This window comes from Struthio camelus, chromosome 3 (assembly GCF_040807025.1).
Source record: "Struthio camelus isolate bStrCam1 chromosome 3, bStrCam1.hap1, whole genome shotgun sequence".
Classification (NCBI taxonomy): Eukaryota; Metazoa; Chordata; class Aves; order Struthioniformes; family Struthionidae; genus Struthio; species Struthio camelus.
This window is the reverse complement of record NC_090944.1, coordinates 134,142,314-134,160,214: the sequence shown is the minus strand read 5'-3', so window position 1 is coordinate 134,160,214 and position 17,901 is coordinate 134,142,314. Positions and strand designations below refer to the sequence as shown.

The window sequence follows — 17,901 nt, the reverse complement described above, 5'->3', positions numbered from 1 at the left end:
TAAACTAATAATGTGGTGTCATTGACTCACAAGAAAAAATGCATTACGGCTTTTATACCAATTTCTATTGTATGTAGTTTGATAACTGGCAATAACGCTTTTGTTTAATAATTGCTAAATGATATGTAAAAAATAATTGCACTGTGCATACATTTTTTATTATCTCTACCGAGAAGGTGGAAACAGCCACAGAACAAACGATTCACACGCAGTCAGCTAATCTTTGTTATTTAAACCAAGCTATTTGTCTAACGGTTTTACGATGCATTTTCCCTTTTATCTCATTGCCTTTGGAAAACTAGCACAGCAACAACGATGGAAACGTTTGAGGAACCAGATAAGCATAGTATGAGAAAAACAAACACTATTTTCTCCTCCGGGAACCACTGGAGCGACAGGCATTACTCTCCTCCCTTCGCTTTGCAGGGATGTAGGGTGCTTTCTTTCTTAAATACTGCCTACAGGCCACGTCCTCATCAAGGAGCCTGACGACTGAATTTTGCAGTGCTGCCAGGCTCTTGTTCGAGCGCGATGGAAAGCACTGCTGCTCAGGTCGGCTTCAGGGTCAACACAGCTCCGAGCAACGAGCTCAGCTCTGAGCTGAGAGGGGGAAAAAAACCCTCTCTCAGCTAGACTCCCAGGTACTTCGTGCCAGGAGGGCCTGTTTCCACACAGAGCGCAGGCGGCGCGAACAAGGAGGCGGCACTTGGAGCCACACAGGACGGCAACGCGCCCAACCGCCGCCCAACCTGCCACTGCGCACGCGTCAGCCGCGGGCGGGGCGACATCGACCCGCCGGCGCTCGGCACATCGATTGCGGCGGGATCGGCTCGTCAGCTTGCGCTGCGTGAAGAGGCGGCCGGCGCAGCGCGGTGCGGCCTCCATCTCGGCGGGGAGAGGTGAGCCAGGGCGGCGGCGGCGGCCTGCCTGGCCCCGGGGTCCCGGCCCCGCTCCCGGGAGAGGCATTGGGGTCCCCGTCGTGTTCTGGGCCGCTCCGGGGGGCCCGGCCGTGGGGCCGCGGCCGCTGGCGCGCGGGGGGCGGGGGGGGTAACGTGCTCGGGCCGGGGCGTCGCGGCGCTGCGGTAGGTGCGGGAGCGCTGTTAAACGGCCGGGGAGAGGGGCGGGCGGTGGGGCCCGGCGCGCTGCCGCTGCGCTTTCCGCGCTAGTTAACCAGCTCCTGGGTTGTGGGGCGTCCGCGGGGCTGGCGGCGCCTCCTTTGCCGGGGCGAGCCTTCATCCGTTATAACGTTGCGATGCGTGTGCTCTGTTTGCAGGCAGGTGTGTAAGCGAGTTGGAGGATGGATATCCGGCCAAACCATACGATTTACATCAACAATATAAATGACAAGATTAAAAAAGAAGGTATGAATGTCTGTGACTCTTATGTTTAGTAGAAAGCCGTCGCATATAAAATTCTCATATATAAAAGGTCAAGCTTATACTGGCCTGCAGTTTTTACTGCTCTGGAGCCTAAGCTCAAAAGCTTATGTTTTGGTAGCATCTCACCCTCAAAGATCCTCTAAGCTGTCTAGTAATGTACTGCAAGTGGTGATCATGAACCAAGTTCTCAGCTGTCAAATCTTTTTCATGAAGAAGTAGGTAAAGTTAGCCAGCCTTGGACCATGCGCAAGTTTTTCCACAAGCTGGAGTTCTTATTTATTTTTAAGGAAGCTTCTGATTGCTTGTATACTGTAGTTGTACAGCTAATCTTACAGATTAAGCTTGTTTATCCTTAAATAAGTGTAATCATAGTAGTCATCTAATATTCTGATAGGTTACTCCTAACAGGCATGTTTGTGTATGTTCAGGTGGTCCCATTCACTGAAAGTGGAAATATCTGTATGCTTGTTTTTCAATTTAATGCCTTAGAAAATCACTGAAAGTGGCATAAGCTAACTTGTTTCCCTTCATTGTACTGGAGACTTGATGTATGTATGCGGTTACTGAGGTCCTCTTTAGAGAGTGATAATTTCTTGTTGAGGGTTTTTAGCTCCTCACGATGTGCTAATAAGATCACTTGTTCTTATCTGGTTGTGTACTCAATGTCTGTGTGGGACCATCTGGCTCTCCTTTTCAATGTTTATGCATAATTCTTAATCTAAAAGGGATAAAGATAATTTAATACTGTTTGTGAACAGTGGGTTGCTGGATCAGACACTAGCCTTGCTTAAACATTTCTTTTGGGTATTTCAGAGAGTGATCTGAAAGTAGGAATAACTTTGCCAGTACACTATCGATTTGTCAAGATTGTTCCACTCAGTAAATTAAACTTAGTGGTTCTCTTATAGCATGTTATGTACTATGAACTAATAAGTGCCTGGTTATTTTTAAAATGTAGAATTGCAAGTTGCCAATAATATCAGGCTTACAAACCAGATTTCTAGTACGTCTTTTGAAGTTATTTTTCTTAATGTTTGATATGAAAACTTTTATTTTTCCCTTATTCACATCTGAAGCTTCTTCTGCATTCATTGCTTTGTAAGGCAACTTCCTTCACAAGTTCCCTTGATTGGTTTCCTGTTGATTCTGATCTTATACAGAGCTGTAGCTGATCAAGAACAGTTGGGAAAAGTGACAGTGGGCTGGTACTAATGAGTCTTAACAGCAATAAACAAAAGTCAGCAGAAATACTTCAAATAAAAGAATTGAATAACATAAGAAATATTAAGTTTGAATGCACTACAGAGGATTTGGGATTTATTTATGTTAACTGGATAAGATTAAGGTTTAACTTGATGTGGAGTCAGATGATTTTTTTTATCATGAAAATAAATCTGTAGCAACTGTAAGGGATAGTGTGATTATGTGAAAACATATTCCAATCTAGAATATGAAAAAAATATTTCAATATGCTTGAAAGAATGAAATTTTGTTTGCAACAGTCTGATTTCAAACTTTAACTTGCCTTATGTTTATTTTGATTAATTACTAATTTACAGTATTTTCTTTACGTCGTACTACTTTACTGCCATGTGTTATGGCATTGTATACTACTCAGTATTTGATGGCTGTAATGCATAATACTTCATGTGTACATTAATCCTTGCATAATTTATACTCCCTTAGAATGGTAAAATGGATGGAGGTACGACTTTTTTGCTAGTTGAATACTTGTAAGTTGGCATATAACACTTGGTTTTGCATTATGAAAACTGAGCAAATGAACTTGGGCTCATGCAACAACTTTGGCTAAACTAATGTAACAGATTACTACTTCAGCTAAAAGTAGCAAAAAGTACTGTCCCTAGAGAACAACAAACTTCATAAAACTGAGCATTTGCATATAACCTATGATAATAAATGTGTTTTTCCATACCCTCAACAGAGCTGAAGAGGTCCTTGTATGCATTATTCTCACAGTTTGGTCATGTAGTAGACATTGTGGCTTTAAAGACCATGAAGATGAGAGGACAGGCTTTTGTTATATTCAAGGAGCTTGGATCATCCACCAATGCTCTAAGACAGCTGCAAGGCTTCCCATTTTATGGGAAACCGATGGTAAGTGTGTGTGTGGGGAGGCTATTAGACTTGAAAATAAACTTGCCATGGTATGATGTAGGGTTTTGGTACTTGGAATTCACATCAATACTTTGTATTTTTGCACCTTGTAAGTTAACTGTCACATGCTTGTAACTATTGTCTGGTTTTAGTGATGCCCTATCTTGATGAATGCATACGTTTATGCAAGCTTGAGGGATACTGTTCGGATAGACTCTCGTTAAGAACACAGTGAGTTGAATTTAGCTCTTAGGTTCTCTAAATGAGAAAAATTGGTTTTTTCTTTGCTGGATTAAAATCCTCAAGCTCTAAAGTACTTCCTCCTCACCCATCATGTCTTCTGTTGCACAGATTTTGTGATGTTCTTGAAATTAGGTGCTTTCACTTGAATCTATAAGGTTACTGTAGGTATTCATAGTAAATATTTAAAATACGGTACTTCCTTTTGTAGGCAACAGTCAGAAGGATGAAGATCTCTTAATGGTTTACTCCCTGTAAATCAAGAGAGATGATTGTGGTGATTTTCTTCAAATTAAATAATTCTTACTCATTCATGCATTGAATTAGTAAACACAAATGACTGAATTTCAGTATAATGATGCATGCAAATGGCCCATGCAGCTTCAGTGATAAATGGATATATTACTGGCTTTCAGGTCAAGACTTTGAGCGTTAAGGAGAACACAAGCAGTTCTTGTGTTGCTGAGCCCACAAACTTATTTCATTAACACCCTCAGATTCTCTAGCAGAAATCCTAACAAGAAATTCTGCAATCTCTGTTCTGTCACTTGCCCTTAAAGAATTTTGTGCTCAGTAAAACTCAAAAGGAAATAAAAAAGATTAAGGCTTCATAAGCTTTCCAGTGTACCTCTTCCCTCTCTGAATATTGCCTGCAGCATACTTGCTCCATCTACCACTAGACAAACACGCGCACAGGAAACTCTCTCTGCTGTGAAGTTTTTCTGTATTTGGAGAGATGGTCTCTGATGATAGAAGTGATAGCATTGTACATGTGTGTGTATGTCTATATAATGTTATATGTTTGTGTACTTGTTGCTGAATCCACATCTTGATGGGTGCACTGGTCAGCCTTTGTCAGGAAAAGCAGTGTTGTGCTGTTGACAGTTTATGCAATCCCATTTGGATTTAAGGCAGGTACTTGGCTTAATTTTGTATTCAAGAAGGTCAGGTTTTGCTGAGCTCAGTTTTCTATAGTGATCTGAGAAATCACTGTAAAATCTTAACCCCCATAGGAATGGTTAAGCCTTTACATTTGTGTGTTTGTTGATGTGGGGGTGTTTTTTGTTTTTGTGTGTGTGTTTTTTTTTTTTTTCCTTCTTAGTAGAAGCTAGTGCCAATTTGGTAAACCCTAGTTATGTAGCTTTGTTCATCTGCTGTCTTGACAGGCATAATAAAAAGATGCTGTTAACTGATTAGAGTTCAGGTTTCAATGTGAGTTAAAATGAGTAATTTCTTTTAATGAATGGTCCATCCTGCTGTTTTTACAGTTCTGTAGTTGTGCTAAGAGTTAATTAAGAGGATTAGATATTCTTTAAGTGTATCTGCAGTTTAGCACAACAGTATTCTTAATATAAAGAAATTCCTAGAGGAGATATTTGCGTAATTCTGCAGTAGAACACAGTGAAGTTCGTGCAAAATGTTTAGTACAATGAATTGCAAAACGTACCTCTTTCTTTTTAAAAAGCGTATTCAGTATGCAAAAACGGACTCTGATATAATCTCTAAAATGCGTGGTACATTTGCTGATAAGGAAAAAAGGAAAGAAAAGAAGAAGGCCAAATCTCTGGAGCAGGCAGCAAATGCAGCAAATAAAAAGATTCTACAGGTAAGCTGCTTCTGTAGTTAAGAAAAATAAAACCTACAAAAGCTATTTTTAATCTTACGTAGCACTAAATGTTGTCTTTTAGTACTTCTTAGTTTCCTGAATTGTGGTCTTTTGACAGCTAGTGATTTTGAGCGCTTAGTAGAAGTTGAAATAGAGGAGGTGATCACGTATTGCTTGTCCTTTTTTTGCTGTATTCAGATGAAAATAAAGATTGGTGGAGGAACAATAAACTGAAGTAGAAGCCAACCTCTTTGGCGAGGTTGGGAGAAGTTGCTCTCTTTAATGCCATCTTAAAGAGCTCAACCAGCTTCATTGTGTAAATGCACCATTTGATGTATAAGCACTGTGGAATGGTAAATGGTAACAAGACAGTCCATTTATTTTTGCTCAACACCTTTTCAAGTAACTACATCTCGTTTAGGCGTTGGCCTGGCCTAATTTAACAAAGCTTAATAACTTATGTGCTAAAGTGTAGTAGAACATACCAAGGCACAGGAGTTTGAATGTTATGTGAGTCTTGGTAGAAATAGTAGTTATCTAAGTTTAAGGGAGAGTCATGTTTTCTAGGCAGAGTATTCAGTTTTCTCAGGACTTATTCGTGGTCAATGGCTATACAAATCTGGTAGGAAAGAAGGGACTGCTAAGAGTTTTAATGGCAGTAGGTTTAGTTATTCCTGCTAAGCTGGAGTCCTCAGTGGAAACATCTGTTTTTCTTGTATGTGTTCTGTTTAGACCTTCATTTTAAAAAGCTACTTCCTTCCTATCTCCTGAACCCAGATTCATACTGTGAGAAATAGTGATTTGCTCCATTGGCTGACTCCACCGCTAGTCAGATCCGATACTATTGGTGGTGTGTGTTGGGTTGGTTTGGGTTTTTTGTATTTTTCTTTTGTTGTTGGGCTTTGGAGTTCAGCGAAATCCATAGGCTTTGTTTCCCAACAGGAAGTATTTCATAAACCACAAATGTTTCTTCAACTACAATTAAACTTCCCATTTGCTGCTTCAGTTGTGTAAAAACAGGCTCATGTGGGTTTTTATATTTCTGACTGAATACTTTTGTAAAACTACTCTATACTTATTTACTAGGGAGCAACACAAAACTCGGCCAATGCCCAAGGGACTTCATCACAGAATCAGCAGGTAATGCTTTTTTTTAACCCCTTTGTTACCAAAAGCACAAGTTCTTAAAATTATTCTGCATGAATGACTTTGTGTGTGGAATCTAGAAGATATGTTTTACAGCTTTTTTTTTTTTTTTTTGAAGCCTTTGTCTCACAGGTAAAGCACAATAAGCTTACAGTAGAAACAGGAATTTGTTTTATCTGACATGAAATTAGAATATGTAATTTCTGTGCTATACAAAGCCCTATCCTGTCAACAGATCCTATTTGATTCTTAAATTTGGTCTGTACTTAGTATCAGCTGAAGGATTCTCAGACTTTATTAAAGTCCCTCTAACTTATTTCTTTTGTTCTAGTAGTAGAAAAGGGAAAGGAAGAATAAACAAGGTACTGGAACATTTGTGTAAAAGCTTTCTTCTGGAGGTTCAGCGGAACTTGGTTCACTTTTTCTTGTAAATGTTCTATTTTCTAAAAGATTGTATGGAGATGTGTCCACAACTTGCTACGCTCCCCTCATCTTGGCTGCTCAATGGCTTTCTAAATGACTGGTTTATGTTAGAAGGGGAGTTCCTAAAGAGCCAGGATTTGTAGATGGGCAGATATCTTAAAAGGATATCTTTGGCCTGTATTTCTTAACCCTTGAGATTGAGAATTGTGTACATAAAACACAGGGAAAATGGCTTGTTCCCCATCTGCGTTTTTTTCCAAATATCACATGTAACATAGCACAGTATATGTGTGTCAGTTTCCATCAAAGCACAGCACTGATTATTTAGGTACTTGTTCAAACTATTCCATTGGAAGATCATTTTCTAAAGGCACTGCCTGGAATATTTTCATCAGTTAAAGGAAGTTGTTCTGCTGATGCATTAGGTTACTTGGCCTCAGTATTAGGATGATGCTTGAAGTTGTGTCCAGTTTTCTGTTTTTGGTTTTTGTTTTTGTTTGTTTTTTTTTTAATTTACATCTCCTTTAGAAGTTAGGAAGGTACTGGCCTTTCAGTCCAGTGTCAGCAAACTGGCTATGCAGCCTTATGTCTGGTGGGTTGGCACAAATCAGTACTAGCTGGTAAATCTGTGAGATAAACATTTTCAAAGCTTAAATTGTAATGGGATTCCAGTCAGTAGATTTGATAGGAGCACTGTAACAAAGCCAGATCTGTGGTATGGTTTCAGTTGCCCGAAGATAGGTTATTTCGGTACCGCTGTAGATGAATACAGTATTTATCTTGGCTTCCAAATGTCTTTCTGGGAAGGCACCTGTCTTCTGTAGGTTCTTTATTGGCTGCCCTGTCTTGGAGAATCTGTGGAATCTAAAATGGTCCTACAGCCAGTGCTTAAGCACCTGACTCCCCGCACTGGTGCTGCTGGGATTCAGAGCAGTGCAGTACTGCAGTATCAGCTGTTGAGCTGTCAAGCTTAGAAATAAGTCATTTGAGACAACATATTACCATGATTGATGTGGAAATAGAGATTTCTGCAAATGAAGATGGATTATAATACAGCCAGGGAGCTAGGCCTGGGTTTTGCACAAACATAAGTCCAGCTAGCAACATGATGAGCAAAACTAAGAATATGTGAATTTTAGTTCAAATAATATTGCAGATAGACAGAAAGGAAGCCATAGCTGTGTATAATCTTCTGAGCTTTGTTCTTTTGTTGCAGGTGCCTGATAACCCACCAAACTATATCCTCTTCCTTAATAACTTGCCTGAGGAAACAAATGAGATGATGCTGTCCATGTTATTCAATCAGTAAGTTTTGGATAAAAAAAGACTTTGCCTTTGAACCCTTTTGTGATGTATATGCCTTTTTTTCTCAGCTGACTAGTTGATTTTTAGGGATAACAGTTTCTTCTCAAGATACTCAGTTCTTTGTCTTGCTGCCAAGACTACAGATGTTGGTTCTGATGACTACTTGGTGCAAAAAGCAAATACGATTTTTTCGTAGCTGGTTTTGATTGCATAGGTTATCGGCTATCAGTCTGGGCCAGGTTTAAGCGGGTGACTCTTTAATATTAAAGATTTTATGAAAGCAGTAACAGTTTTAAGTTGCTTCCATATATGCAAAGACTGATAAAATTACTGCCACTTAATGATCCTTAACTGAGGAGTAGTTCCCAGGACTAGACATAAAGATTTAGCAGAGGCATTTTATATTAGCGGTAACTATAATAGTAGTAGATGCTTATGAAAAGGTCTTATGGCTACTGAAGAGAGATGTATTACTTAATCAGGGAATGTTATCTGATTCCTTCAATGTATTTTTAAAGGTTTCCTGGATTCAAAGAAGTACGTTTAGTGCCTGGGCGTCATGACATTGCATTTGTGGAGTTTGAAAATGAGGGACAGGCAGGAGCTGCTCGAGATGCTCTACAAGGATTCAAGATTACTCCATCTCATGCCATGAAAATCACTTATGCTAAGAAATAATTGGACACTCTTCTAAAGGACTTGTGTGGATGGCTATTTAACATGATGTGACTTCTGATCAGCTAAAACATTTGTTGTTTTCTGCAGAAAAGTCAAGACTGTTGTGTAAAATTGCCGGGACAATTGTAGGATTTCCATGGATCTAGGAGATAGTACATATTTGTGCTCAAATACAAATTTTTATAAAATAAATTTAGCTTATGCTATATCCAAGCTATGTTTTTTCTTTTTCTGTCTTTATTATTGGTCTATTAGGCTGATGGGGCTTATTCAGTATATTGGTTTAACTACTTTTAAGTTGTTTTTTTTTTCTTTTCTTTCAGAAGTGAGTGGTGGAAAAAATGGCTTTCTCTTCAGAGCAAAATACATGAGTAGGAATGCTAAATGCTAGCGTATTCAGATTAAATGCAATACTGGGACTTAACAGTCAATCTCATTATCAAGGGGATAGCTGCTTTTCAGTGAGACATTTCTGAAGAAAAGCAGATAATGATTAATTACCCCCCTCCCCCCCCCCCCCAAAAAAAATGGTAGAGATTGATTAGAATTTGACAGCATTATTGTTCAGCTCTTCTGTTTTGTCTTTATAGTTGTGGCTGGTAGGAGTAGTAAGTGCAAAGAAGACAAATACAAGTTTCTTTATTTTTCACTCTTCTTGTCTTGACCTTATGGTATTACTGGTAACTCTCATAAATGGTTTAGGAAGAGCTTTCTGGCTGTCTGTGAAGATATTGCAGCTGAGCCTTGGTTTGTTTTCAGGCAGGTTTTTCAAAGCACACATCATAATGCTTCGATGCTTCTGTGTTTGTTTTGATTTTTTTCTTGTATGACAAAAAATACACAAAACAGTGAAGTGATCATACATTATAGTGTTGGGGGTTGTAATTTCTAGATGCTTGAGTGCAAAAATAACTTCAAAGCAAGTGTTTGGTTTAGATGATGGAAGACTTTCAAAGATCTTTTAGGTTAAGAGAGCAATGGAGCTTACTTGAAAGGTAACTATAACTTTTTTGGTGAAACTTGCAGTGGGAGTTGCACAGTGTTGTCTAGGAGGATTACAATCAGGCCCTTGAAGATCATGTTTGGGAGGAGGAGGTAGCGGCACAGTGTGTTCATTGTTGCACCGTTCCTTAATCTGAACACTTTTGCCTATGAGGCCTCTACTTGCCCTTTTAGATAAAGAAGTAACGGGATAGAGTTAGTATGATTTCCTTCATAAAAAGCTCATGCAAGTATTAGAGCAGATAATGTCTGGATCAGAAGATTATACAAATTGGTATGAAAGCTGCATTGCAAGTGTTAAGGGGTGTGTGTGTGTGGTTTGTTTTGTTTGTTGTTTTAATGTCCAGAGAAGTTTGGACAATGTGGGTTTGGAGGATGCTATTGAGGGCTGAAGCCTATTAACCTTGCTTGGTGCAGGCCCTTCCTGTATTGTGTGGCTTGGCCATAGCTGCAGAGCACCTTTTTCCCCCCCCCCATTTTGCGTTCTGAGATGATTGAGATCTGACTTAAAACTGTTCTTTGGAACAAAGCACTGCACCTTCAGGAAAGTGTGATGGCACTTTCAAATAGCATGGTATGCTTAGTCCTGGCATGTCTACTCAGTATGAAATTTCTGAGCAAGTGCTATGTTTCAGCACATCTGTATACCTGAAACTAGCTACATAAACCAGCTTTTTTTCAGAGGATAGAGCTGTAAAGGTTTTTCATCTTCTTATCCCAGAGTACATGGCAAGATGATGCCCCTTCCTCAGTCATCTTGATTACTGCTGTGTCTCCATATATACACCTTTTTTTTTCTTAGTGATTTACTTTAGAATATGAGTGAAAATTCTTTTCGTGTGTCTGTCAGGCAACAAAAGGGACTATGTTCTATGGGGACTAGCCTATGAGGGACTATGTTTTGTGTTGTTGCGAGCTTTGTTTCTTTTTTTACTTTCACAGTTGTAATTCTGTAGGTATTAATTATGCTGCACTTGCTCCCTGCTACCATGTGTGTATTTGAGACCCCACTGCAAAGCAGTGCTCCTTACCCTGATTGACTTAGACGATTTTATGTGGAATTGCCTGCAAAGGAGGTTAGGTGCTACATACAGGAGGTTGGAGGAAGCGGGTAATAGGCTGGAAGTTTAAAGGAGAATGTAGTTAAGTCAACTGTAGTATGAGGATACTGCTGCCAATGGCAAGAGTACTCATATTTTTACAAATCTCATAGCATCTTTTAAAAACGATTGATGTTCTCCTCTGTTCTGCTTGTTAACTGAGAGATGGTACAGCCAGCACCTCTCCAGGTCTTCTAATGAATCAGGTAGCACTGATTCACTGCAGTACCATTTGGGGAATTCAGGCACTCATTCTTGGCCACCTTGGGAAGACTGACCCATACCAGCTTTTTGTAGCCTGACAACTGTGACTTGAGTGGTTGCAACACAAAAACTGAGGGTGTGGTGTTCGTGTGTGTGTGTATACACATTTTATATATATATATATATATAAAAATAAACATAATTAAAATACTCCCTACAAGTCTTGCCTCACATGCTAGGACACGATTTCAGGAAGGTAGCTGAATTCTAAGATGTCCTCTCCAAGGAGCAAAGAGGCACTTAAACAAGTCAGTCTGCAGCAGTGAATGTTGTTCAGTGCCTCAAATGTGCTAATTCCCAAGTGAGTTCAGCTATGCAAATTTAAGTGGAACTCTCTTGGCATAACCTGTGTATTGTTCGCTCTCTGACCGGATCTCCCTGTGGAATTAAAATCCGGTCTACACAAATATGCAGTGCTTGAAGTTCGCAAGTCAGCAATTTAAATTTGAAATACAGTCTTTCACTGGGTTTCAGTTCCTAGTTAGTTTGTTTATATTTGCATCAGTGTTTAGGGTACTAGTACAGACTTTCTGTAAACCATAACAGGGAACTCTGCCATTGAGGGTTTACAGTCCAGGGCAGATTATGGCTGCCTCTAAGTATTTGTGAGAATAAAGGACTTAAGGATTTGAAAGGATGTAATTTCCTTCCCTGCTTACCAGGGTGTGACTTAATTTTCCGTTCTCAAACAGATTTTCCTGGAGGTAAGGTTAAGAGTATGGAAGACTACAGGAAAGCTTAAAATGTTTAAATAGCAGAGCGGTTTATTGAAATGTTAATGCAGAATGGCTTTGGGGAGGGATTCTGTTTTGCAAATGGAAGCAGAGGTTTCCCTGCTGCCTGCAGCTCCTCTGAAAGCCGTGGAATGTTGCCCTGAGCTCTTCCCATTGGCCAGGGATATTTGTCCAGATGTTTGGCTCTTCCATAAAAGATAGGCATTGCTGGACCTGGTGTGCAGTTGAGAGGTGCTGTAGCAAAGAACGCAGGAAAAAAATGACCAGACGTTTGTGTTTGGTTGTTTTACTTCTGTGCCTTGGATTAATGTACCCTCTTGTAATTGGAATTTTTATGGACAAACTTGCCAGCAAGAAGCTGTGTGCCGATGATGACTGTGTCTGTAAGTAATTTTGCTTTAATGTTGGGCAAAATATTCTGAAAAACAACTGTGGAGTTTGTAGCTGTAGCATCAGAAAAACTATGTTCCTTATTTAGCTCTGTTATTTTTGAGTTGGTTTGTAGGCTTAAAAAGCAGAGCAGGAAAGCTTATATTCAATCTTAATTTCACATATACTTACAATACAATACAGTTTTTTGTAAGGGACCTTTTTCACTTCAGTGAGAGGTAAGTGCAGTGAGGAGGACTGCATCTTCCATAATGATGAAATGACATGTTCGTAAGCTGTTACTTTGCTTACTGGAGATGGACAAATATGTGCATGATATTTTTGTAGACTTATTAATTTCAGCACTGCCTAGTTTTGTCTGTAGAAAGTTTTTTGCATGTGTGTGCACCCATACTTATATTTCTCTCTGCATATGAATATTTGACTTTTGAATTCATCTACCTTATTCTTGTGGTTTTTTTTCTAGACACCATTTCCCTCGCCAGAGCAGAAGAGGATTATAATGCTCCAGACTGCAGATTCATAAATATTAAAAAAGGGCAATTGATTTATGTTTATTCAAAACTAGTGAAAGAAAAAGAATCTGGAGAATTCTGGGCTGGAAGTGTAAGATGATATTCTTGTATATCTGAGCAAACCAGAAGTAGATGAACATATATTTTTGTCAATAAACGGAGGCTAACATTGTGCTACTGCGGACTTTTAAAATGCAACTTAGTTTTTCAAAAGTGCATGTTTAAACTTCAGAAATTCATTGTGGAGTCTTCAGGGTTTTACATACTTTTTTTAAGTATGAAAATCTTCAAGTAACTATAAACTAATTATGAACTGACCCATAAAAGAAGGGTTTGACAGGGTGTTTTTGTTTGTGTTTTCCCTCTCCTGCAACTGCATGTTGACACTACGGAGCAGAAACTTTTGTCATAAAACCCTTTGAATTTAAGGGAAGCGAAGATGAATGTAGCTGTACTTGTAAACTTTCCAGATTGATTACAGGTGGTCCTAATTTGCTCCTAAGAATGTATGCCTGTATTGGAACTTGTGTTAATGGTTTAAGTGCCAGCTAATTGGATAGGCAGTCTAAATTGGATAGGCAGTCTAAAACCAAAGTAAGAAACATTATTAGTAACTGCTTTTGACTAAATTACAAACTAGCTTAAACCGGATGTGAACTGTGCTAAGGTATCTAATTATACATCTCCTTGGTTGAAGGTTTATGGAGAACAGTATGAAGACCATATGGGGACAGTTGGTTATTTCCCTAGCAGTTTAGTCTCGGAACAACATGTCTATCAAGAAGCAAATAAGACCGTTCCTACAACGGTAAGGAATTTGCAAAAGCCCAGCTGGCTGCCTAATTATACTTGGCTGTGTAATGCTAATTTGCTGTAAAAACAAATCATAATTGTGGCAGTTGATTGTAGCGTAGCACAGATGCCTTGGGATCCAGTCTTTGGGCCTTTATACATGCAAATAGCCTCAGTAAAATTGTAACATAAGCTCTGGCAGTGCAGACATTCCAAATGTTGCATTAAGGGCTTGATCCTATTAGAGTTCCTATTGATTTGAATGGTATTGCTTCATGGCTGCACAAGTCTTAACAAACCATTTGCAATGCATAGCAAGAAGCTTTTTTTTAAAAAAAAAAAAAAAAGTTTGGGTACTGTGCTGTGTATTTTAATGTGCCAGCACATTTTCTATTGTGTGTGTATATGTGGACTTTGTCATAGAGACCTTCTGTTTTTAGTCCCCTGAGTGTATTCTCCCACTCCAAGAAGCAGGTCCTTAGCAAGTGTATGTAAAGATGTTTGCAATATTCAGTTAGAAAGCAGACATAGCATTCTGTAGTTCTTGTTTTAACCAACATTTCTACTTTAAAACATTGGAGAAAACTTAGCAAATTAAAATTTGTGTACATAATAAACGTATGAGAAAAGCATGCTGACTTTCTCATAACAAGTTACTAGTATATCTCAGAAAGGAGGATTGAAAAACTTCTGGGAATTAGTTGGTGTTTAAGTAGGCTGTATTTCTAAAAGGGTGGTTCTTCCTGATCGCATACAGTAGTATCTCATACACCACATACCACATGGAATTTTTAATTTTACTGAAGACTTGAAACACATTTCAGAGTAGAAGAAAGAGGAGGGGGTTTTCTCAGGGGCTGGTACGGTCTGGCTTAAAACTAATGTGTACTGGTAGCTTATTTCTATACTGAAAACCAATTTTTGAGTGGCAGGTTTCCAATAAATGCCTTCATTACTATTGACTATTTAGCTGTATTGTTAGTGCATCACTCCTGAAATCGTATATTGAGCCTTTAATCCTAGGTGCAGATTATTAGGTGGGTTTCATTAGCACAGAGGAAATAAGATGAAATAGAATTCTTCATTTCACTTTGAATTATCTTGTCAGACAGGTTTTATTTGAGAAAATTAAAGAAGCAAATGCAAATCTAAAATAAGTGATTGCTTCTCCTGACACTAGGTTACTCTGAATTTGGCCCAGAAGCATTGTAGCCATTCATTAGTCACAGTACATGAAAGAATGACTAAATATATTTCTAAGCTTTTTTTTTTTTTCCTCAATAATATGACAGCCAGTCTGCTGAATAGCAAGCTGAGCTGGAAGTAGAGGTAGATTAAAGTGAAGTCTTAGCCTGCAAGCTGACTGAGTCTAGAATGGTCTTTTGCCAGACTGCAATGCAGAATCCTAACTGAGAAGTAAAAATTCTGTATCCAAATCTTATGCAAAACTAATGATATGAAAGTTTCACAGTTATTTCACTGTTCTTCCACATTCACACTATGCAGGAACTTAGCAACAAAAAGTAATGCACATCTTAGCAACAAAAAGAGACACATCTATTCTTGACTTTGTTTTTCTTGCTCTCCAAATGGCACTGGTGGTCAGTTGCGTGCTGCAAACATGATCTTAAGGATCCAACTCTTTTCTTAGGGCAGATCTAAAATGATCTACAGCACATCTTGATCAATGCCTGTATGGGTGTAATGCTTGCTCAAGAAATGTTCCTTAGATAGGTACAGTTTTATACAAGAGCTAGTGTTGCACAGTGCCCTAGATGCCTTAGGCTGTTTAGTGCTTCCATGTGCAGGTCTGTGGCCTGTCTTCCACTCGGAGCTCTGAAACCTTTGAAACAAACTGTTACGGCAGTACTTTTCCCTTGCTTTCCTGGTCTTGCCACCTGCAAGCCTCAATACTGTTATGGTGGCTTCTCTTGGGAAGCAGTTGCCACTGGTATAAGAATCACCCCTTTTCCTACCCCTTGGCTGTAGATGTGGTTTACATTAGAGCACCTGATAGTATGTATTCCCAAAGCTTAACAACCAGTTAGTGTGCAGCGACAGTCCCTGATCCAAGTGTGCTTCAATCAGTGCTAGCAGCAGCATAAGCAGAAAGAACCACTAGGTAGTTTTAGTGTGCTCTGATGTAGGTATGTGAGGGGGGAAGTATTATGGGAGGGAGGAAGACCTGCTGCACTGGAGGGGAGCCGAGTGTGGGTGGAACACCAGCCCTGTGCCCTCTGTCTGTCTTTTTTTTCCCCCCAAAGTAACTTTCCCTGTTGGAGTCAATGTATGCCATCGGCTACAGACCTGCTAGTAAATCTTTGTGCCTGTGAACCTCTCTCAGCAACCTTTGTGCAACACTAGGGCCTGTCAGATGCCTGTCAGATACTGTTCAAGTGATAAATCTTAGGAGATATTTTTTCCCCAGTGTTGGAACTTCTCAACCATTGAATCATACACTGAATTTGCTCAATAGAATAGACCATGTGTGCTACAAGAGCATAAAACTAAAGTGGTGTTAGATTGCCTTTCCTAAGTCACTTAAAATCAGCCGTTTGCTGGCTGAGATGAGAGTACTTCTGTTACCGGGAGGCATCTGCTCTGAAAGAGCTCCCTGTCTTCTGCTTCCAGTCACTAACTTATGCGTAGCTGTTCTAATGTAAATGTTGTACACTTTGAGTACTACAGCGTAACTCCCTGCAGTACAATCAAGATGAGATCTACATAGGCATATAAAATAATGGCAGAAAGTTAGATGAAAGCAATATGCTGTGAAAGTGTATCCTATGCTGGAAGATTTTGAGCAAAATGCTGGTATTTGTTTTCTAGCCACAGTTATCTGTAAGAAGTGTATCTCACAACCTTAGTCGGCTTCAGGTATCCTTTTCATGTGTGCATAAGCAACTGTTTAACAGTGAGGATAAGGGTTAGCATATGATTCTAAGTCAAAATATGGATTTGGGAATACAAAACAAAAGGAGAGTTGAAGGAATCGTTTTGGAGAGAGGGAGAAAGAGAAACCAGGTATTGCCTGTTTTAATTTAAAAATTTGTGGTAAGAAATCACATCAGCTATGCTGAAGGAGTCAAACACAAGAAAAAAAGCCCTCTTTCTGAGTGTTGGGTTTTTTAAATTTATGTAGCAGATATTTTGAGTATGTTATAGTATATTGAGTGTTTGCATCTACTTATGTACCTTTGGGGTGGGGGATAAAGGGACATTAATTCTTCAGTAATCTGGAAACATCTTTCATTTTAACTCTATTTTGCAGGACATTGATTTCTTCTGTGAATAGTGCTGAAAGTGGTTAGATGATCTCTAGGCTGCTACTCAGAAAAGATGACAGAAACTAACCTGGACACCCTCACTGATCATAAAGAATCCTTTTTTATGGATGTTTGTAAAACATGTAGTCGTTCTTTTAAATGCAAAAATTGATTTGAAGGAGTGAATTTTAAAGGATGGGTGGGGATAGTTGAAAAATTTAGATGTAAACCATATGTGATTTATTTAGAAGTTTTTTCTACCTGCATATACTTTGTTATTGTCAATAAAGTTAATATTAATAGCCTTTGGAGTTCTGTAAGTCTGAGTGGTATAGATATGCTATGTACAAGCTGGAGCTGCACTCTTTTCCCGCCATGTTACATTTTCTGTTAAATAAAAATTAAAAGAAAAATATCTTCCTTGCTGGAATAAATCATCTCTTTCGAGAGCGAGCTATCCTGTAATGGTGAAATCATCAGTAACTTAGGAGCTCAACAGGGGTGTCTGAAACTGTGCCTCACATAACGCATACCCGCACGTTCAAGCTGAAACTGTGGCTCCAAGTCACAGACAGAAAGCAGATGCTGGGGGCCAGAGCCAGGGAGCTCCTTTTTGCTACTTTTGGCTGCTGGAGGGGAAGCAGGGTGCTGTGAATACAGAACATACCCCCACGAATGGTCACCTAGCCCTTATTCCAGCACTGCAGAGTGCTGGTATAAAACACACTGTCCCTTCAGCTAACTGTTGGAAGTTGAAGTAGTATTAGTTTTGTGAAGCTCGCCTAAGGTGTGCTGCACTGCCACAGCTGCTGCTTCCCTGTTTCATTGCCAGCACAGGACTGACGGAAGGGGGAAAAAGTCAGCTTTAATTTTTGCATACGAACACACGGAACTGCGGGCAGAAATACAGAACCGCTCCGAGCTGATCTGTCTCACAAGCTAA

The 17,901-nt window shown here is 39.4% G+C and overlaps 2 protein-coding genes across 2 annotated transcripts; both read left to right on the top strand.

The window, feature by feature from the left end:
* The first annotated feature begins 335 nt into the window (after nt 1-335).
* On the top strand, nt 336-9,108 carry SNRPB2 (small nuclear ribonucleoprotein polypeptide B2). Its single transcript, XM_068940403.1, has 7 exons — nt 336-899; nt 1,274-1,361; nt 3,325-3,497; nt 5,203-5,343; nt 6,430-6,483; nt 8,129-8,217; nt 8,736-9,108. Exons 2-7 carry the CDS (start codon nt 1,298-1,300, stop codon nt 8,893-8,895), a joined length of 681 nt encoding a protein of 226 aa, XP_068796504.1. The 5' UTR covers nt 336-899; nt 1,274-1,297; the 3' UTR covers nt 8,896-9,108.
* Nucleotides 9,109-11,836: 2,728 nt separating this feature from the next.
* OTOR (otoraplin) lies at nt 11,837-17,420 on the top strand. The gene is made up of 4 exons (XM_009673924.2): nt 11,837-12,378; nt 12,852-12,991; nt 13,598-13,708; nt 16,964-17,420. The coding sequence occupies exons 1-4, from the start codon at nt 12,171-12,173 to the stop codon at nt 16,985-16,987; spliced, it is 483 nt and encodes a 160-aa protein (XP_009672219.1). The 5' UTR covers nt 11,837-12,170; the 3' UTR covers nt 16,988-17,420.
* The last annotated feature ends 481 nt before the right edge of the window (nt 17,421-17,901 follow it).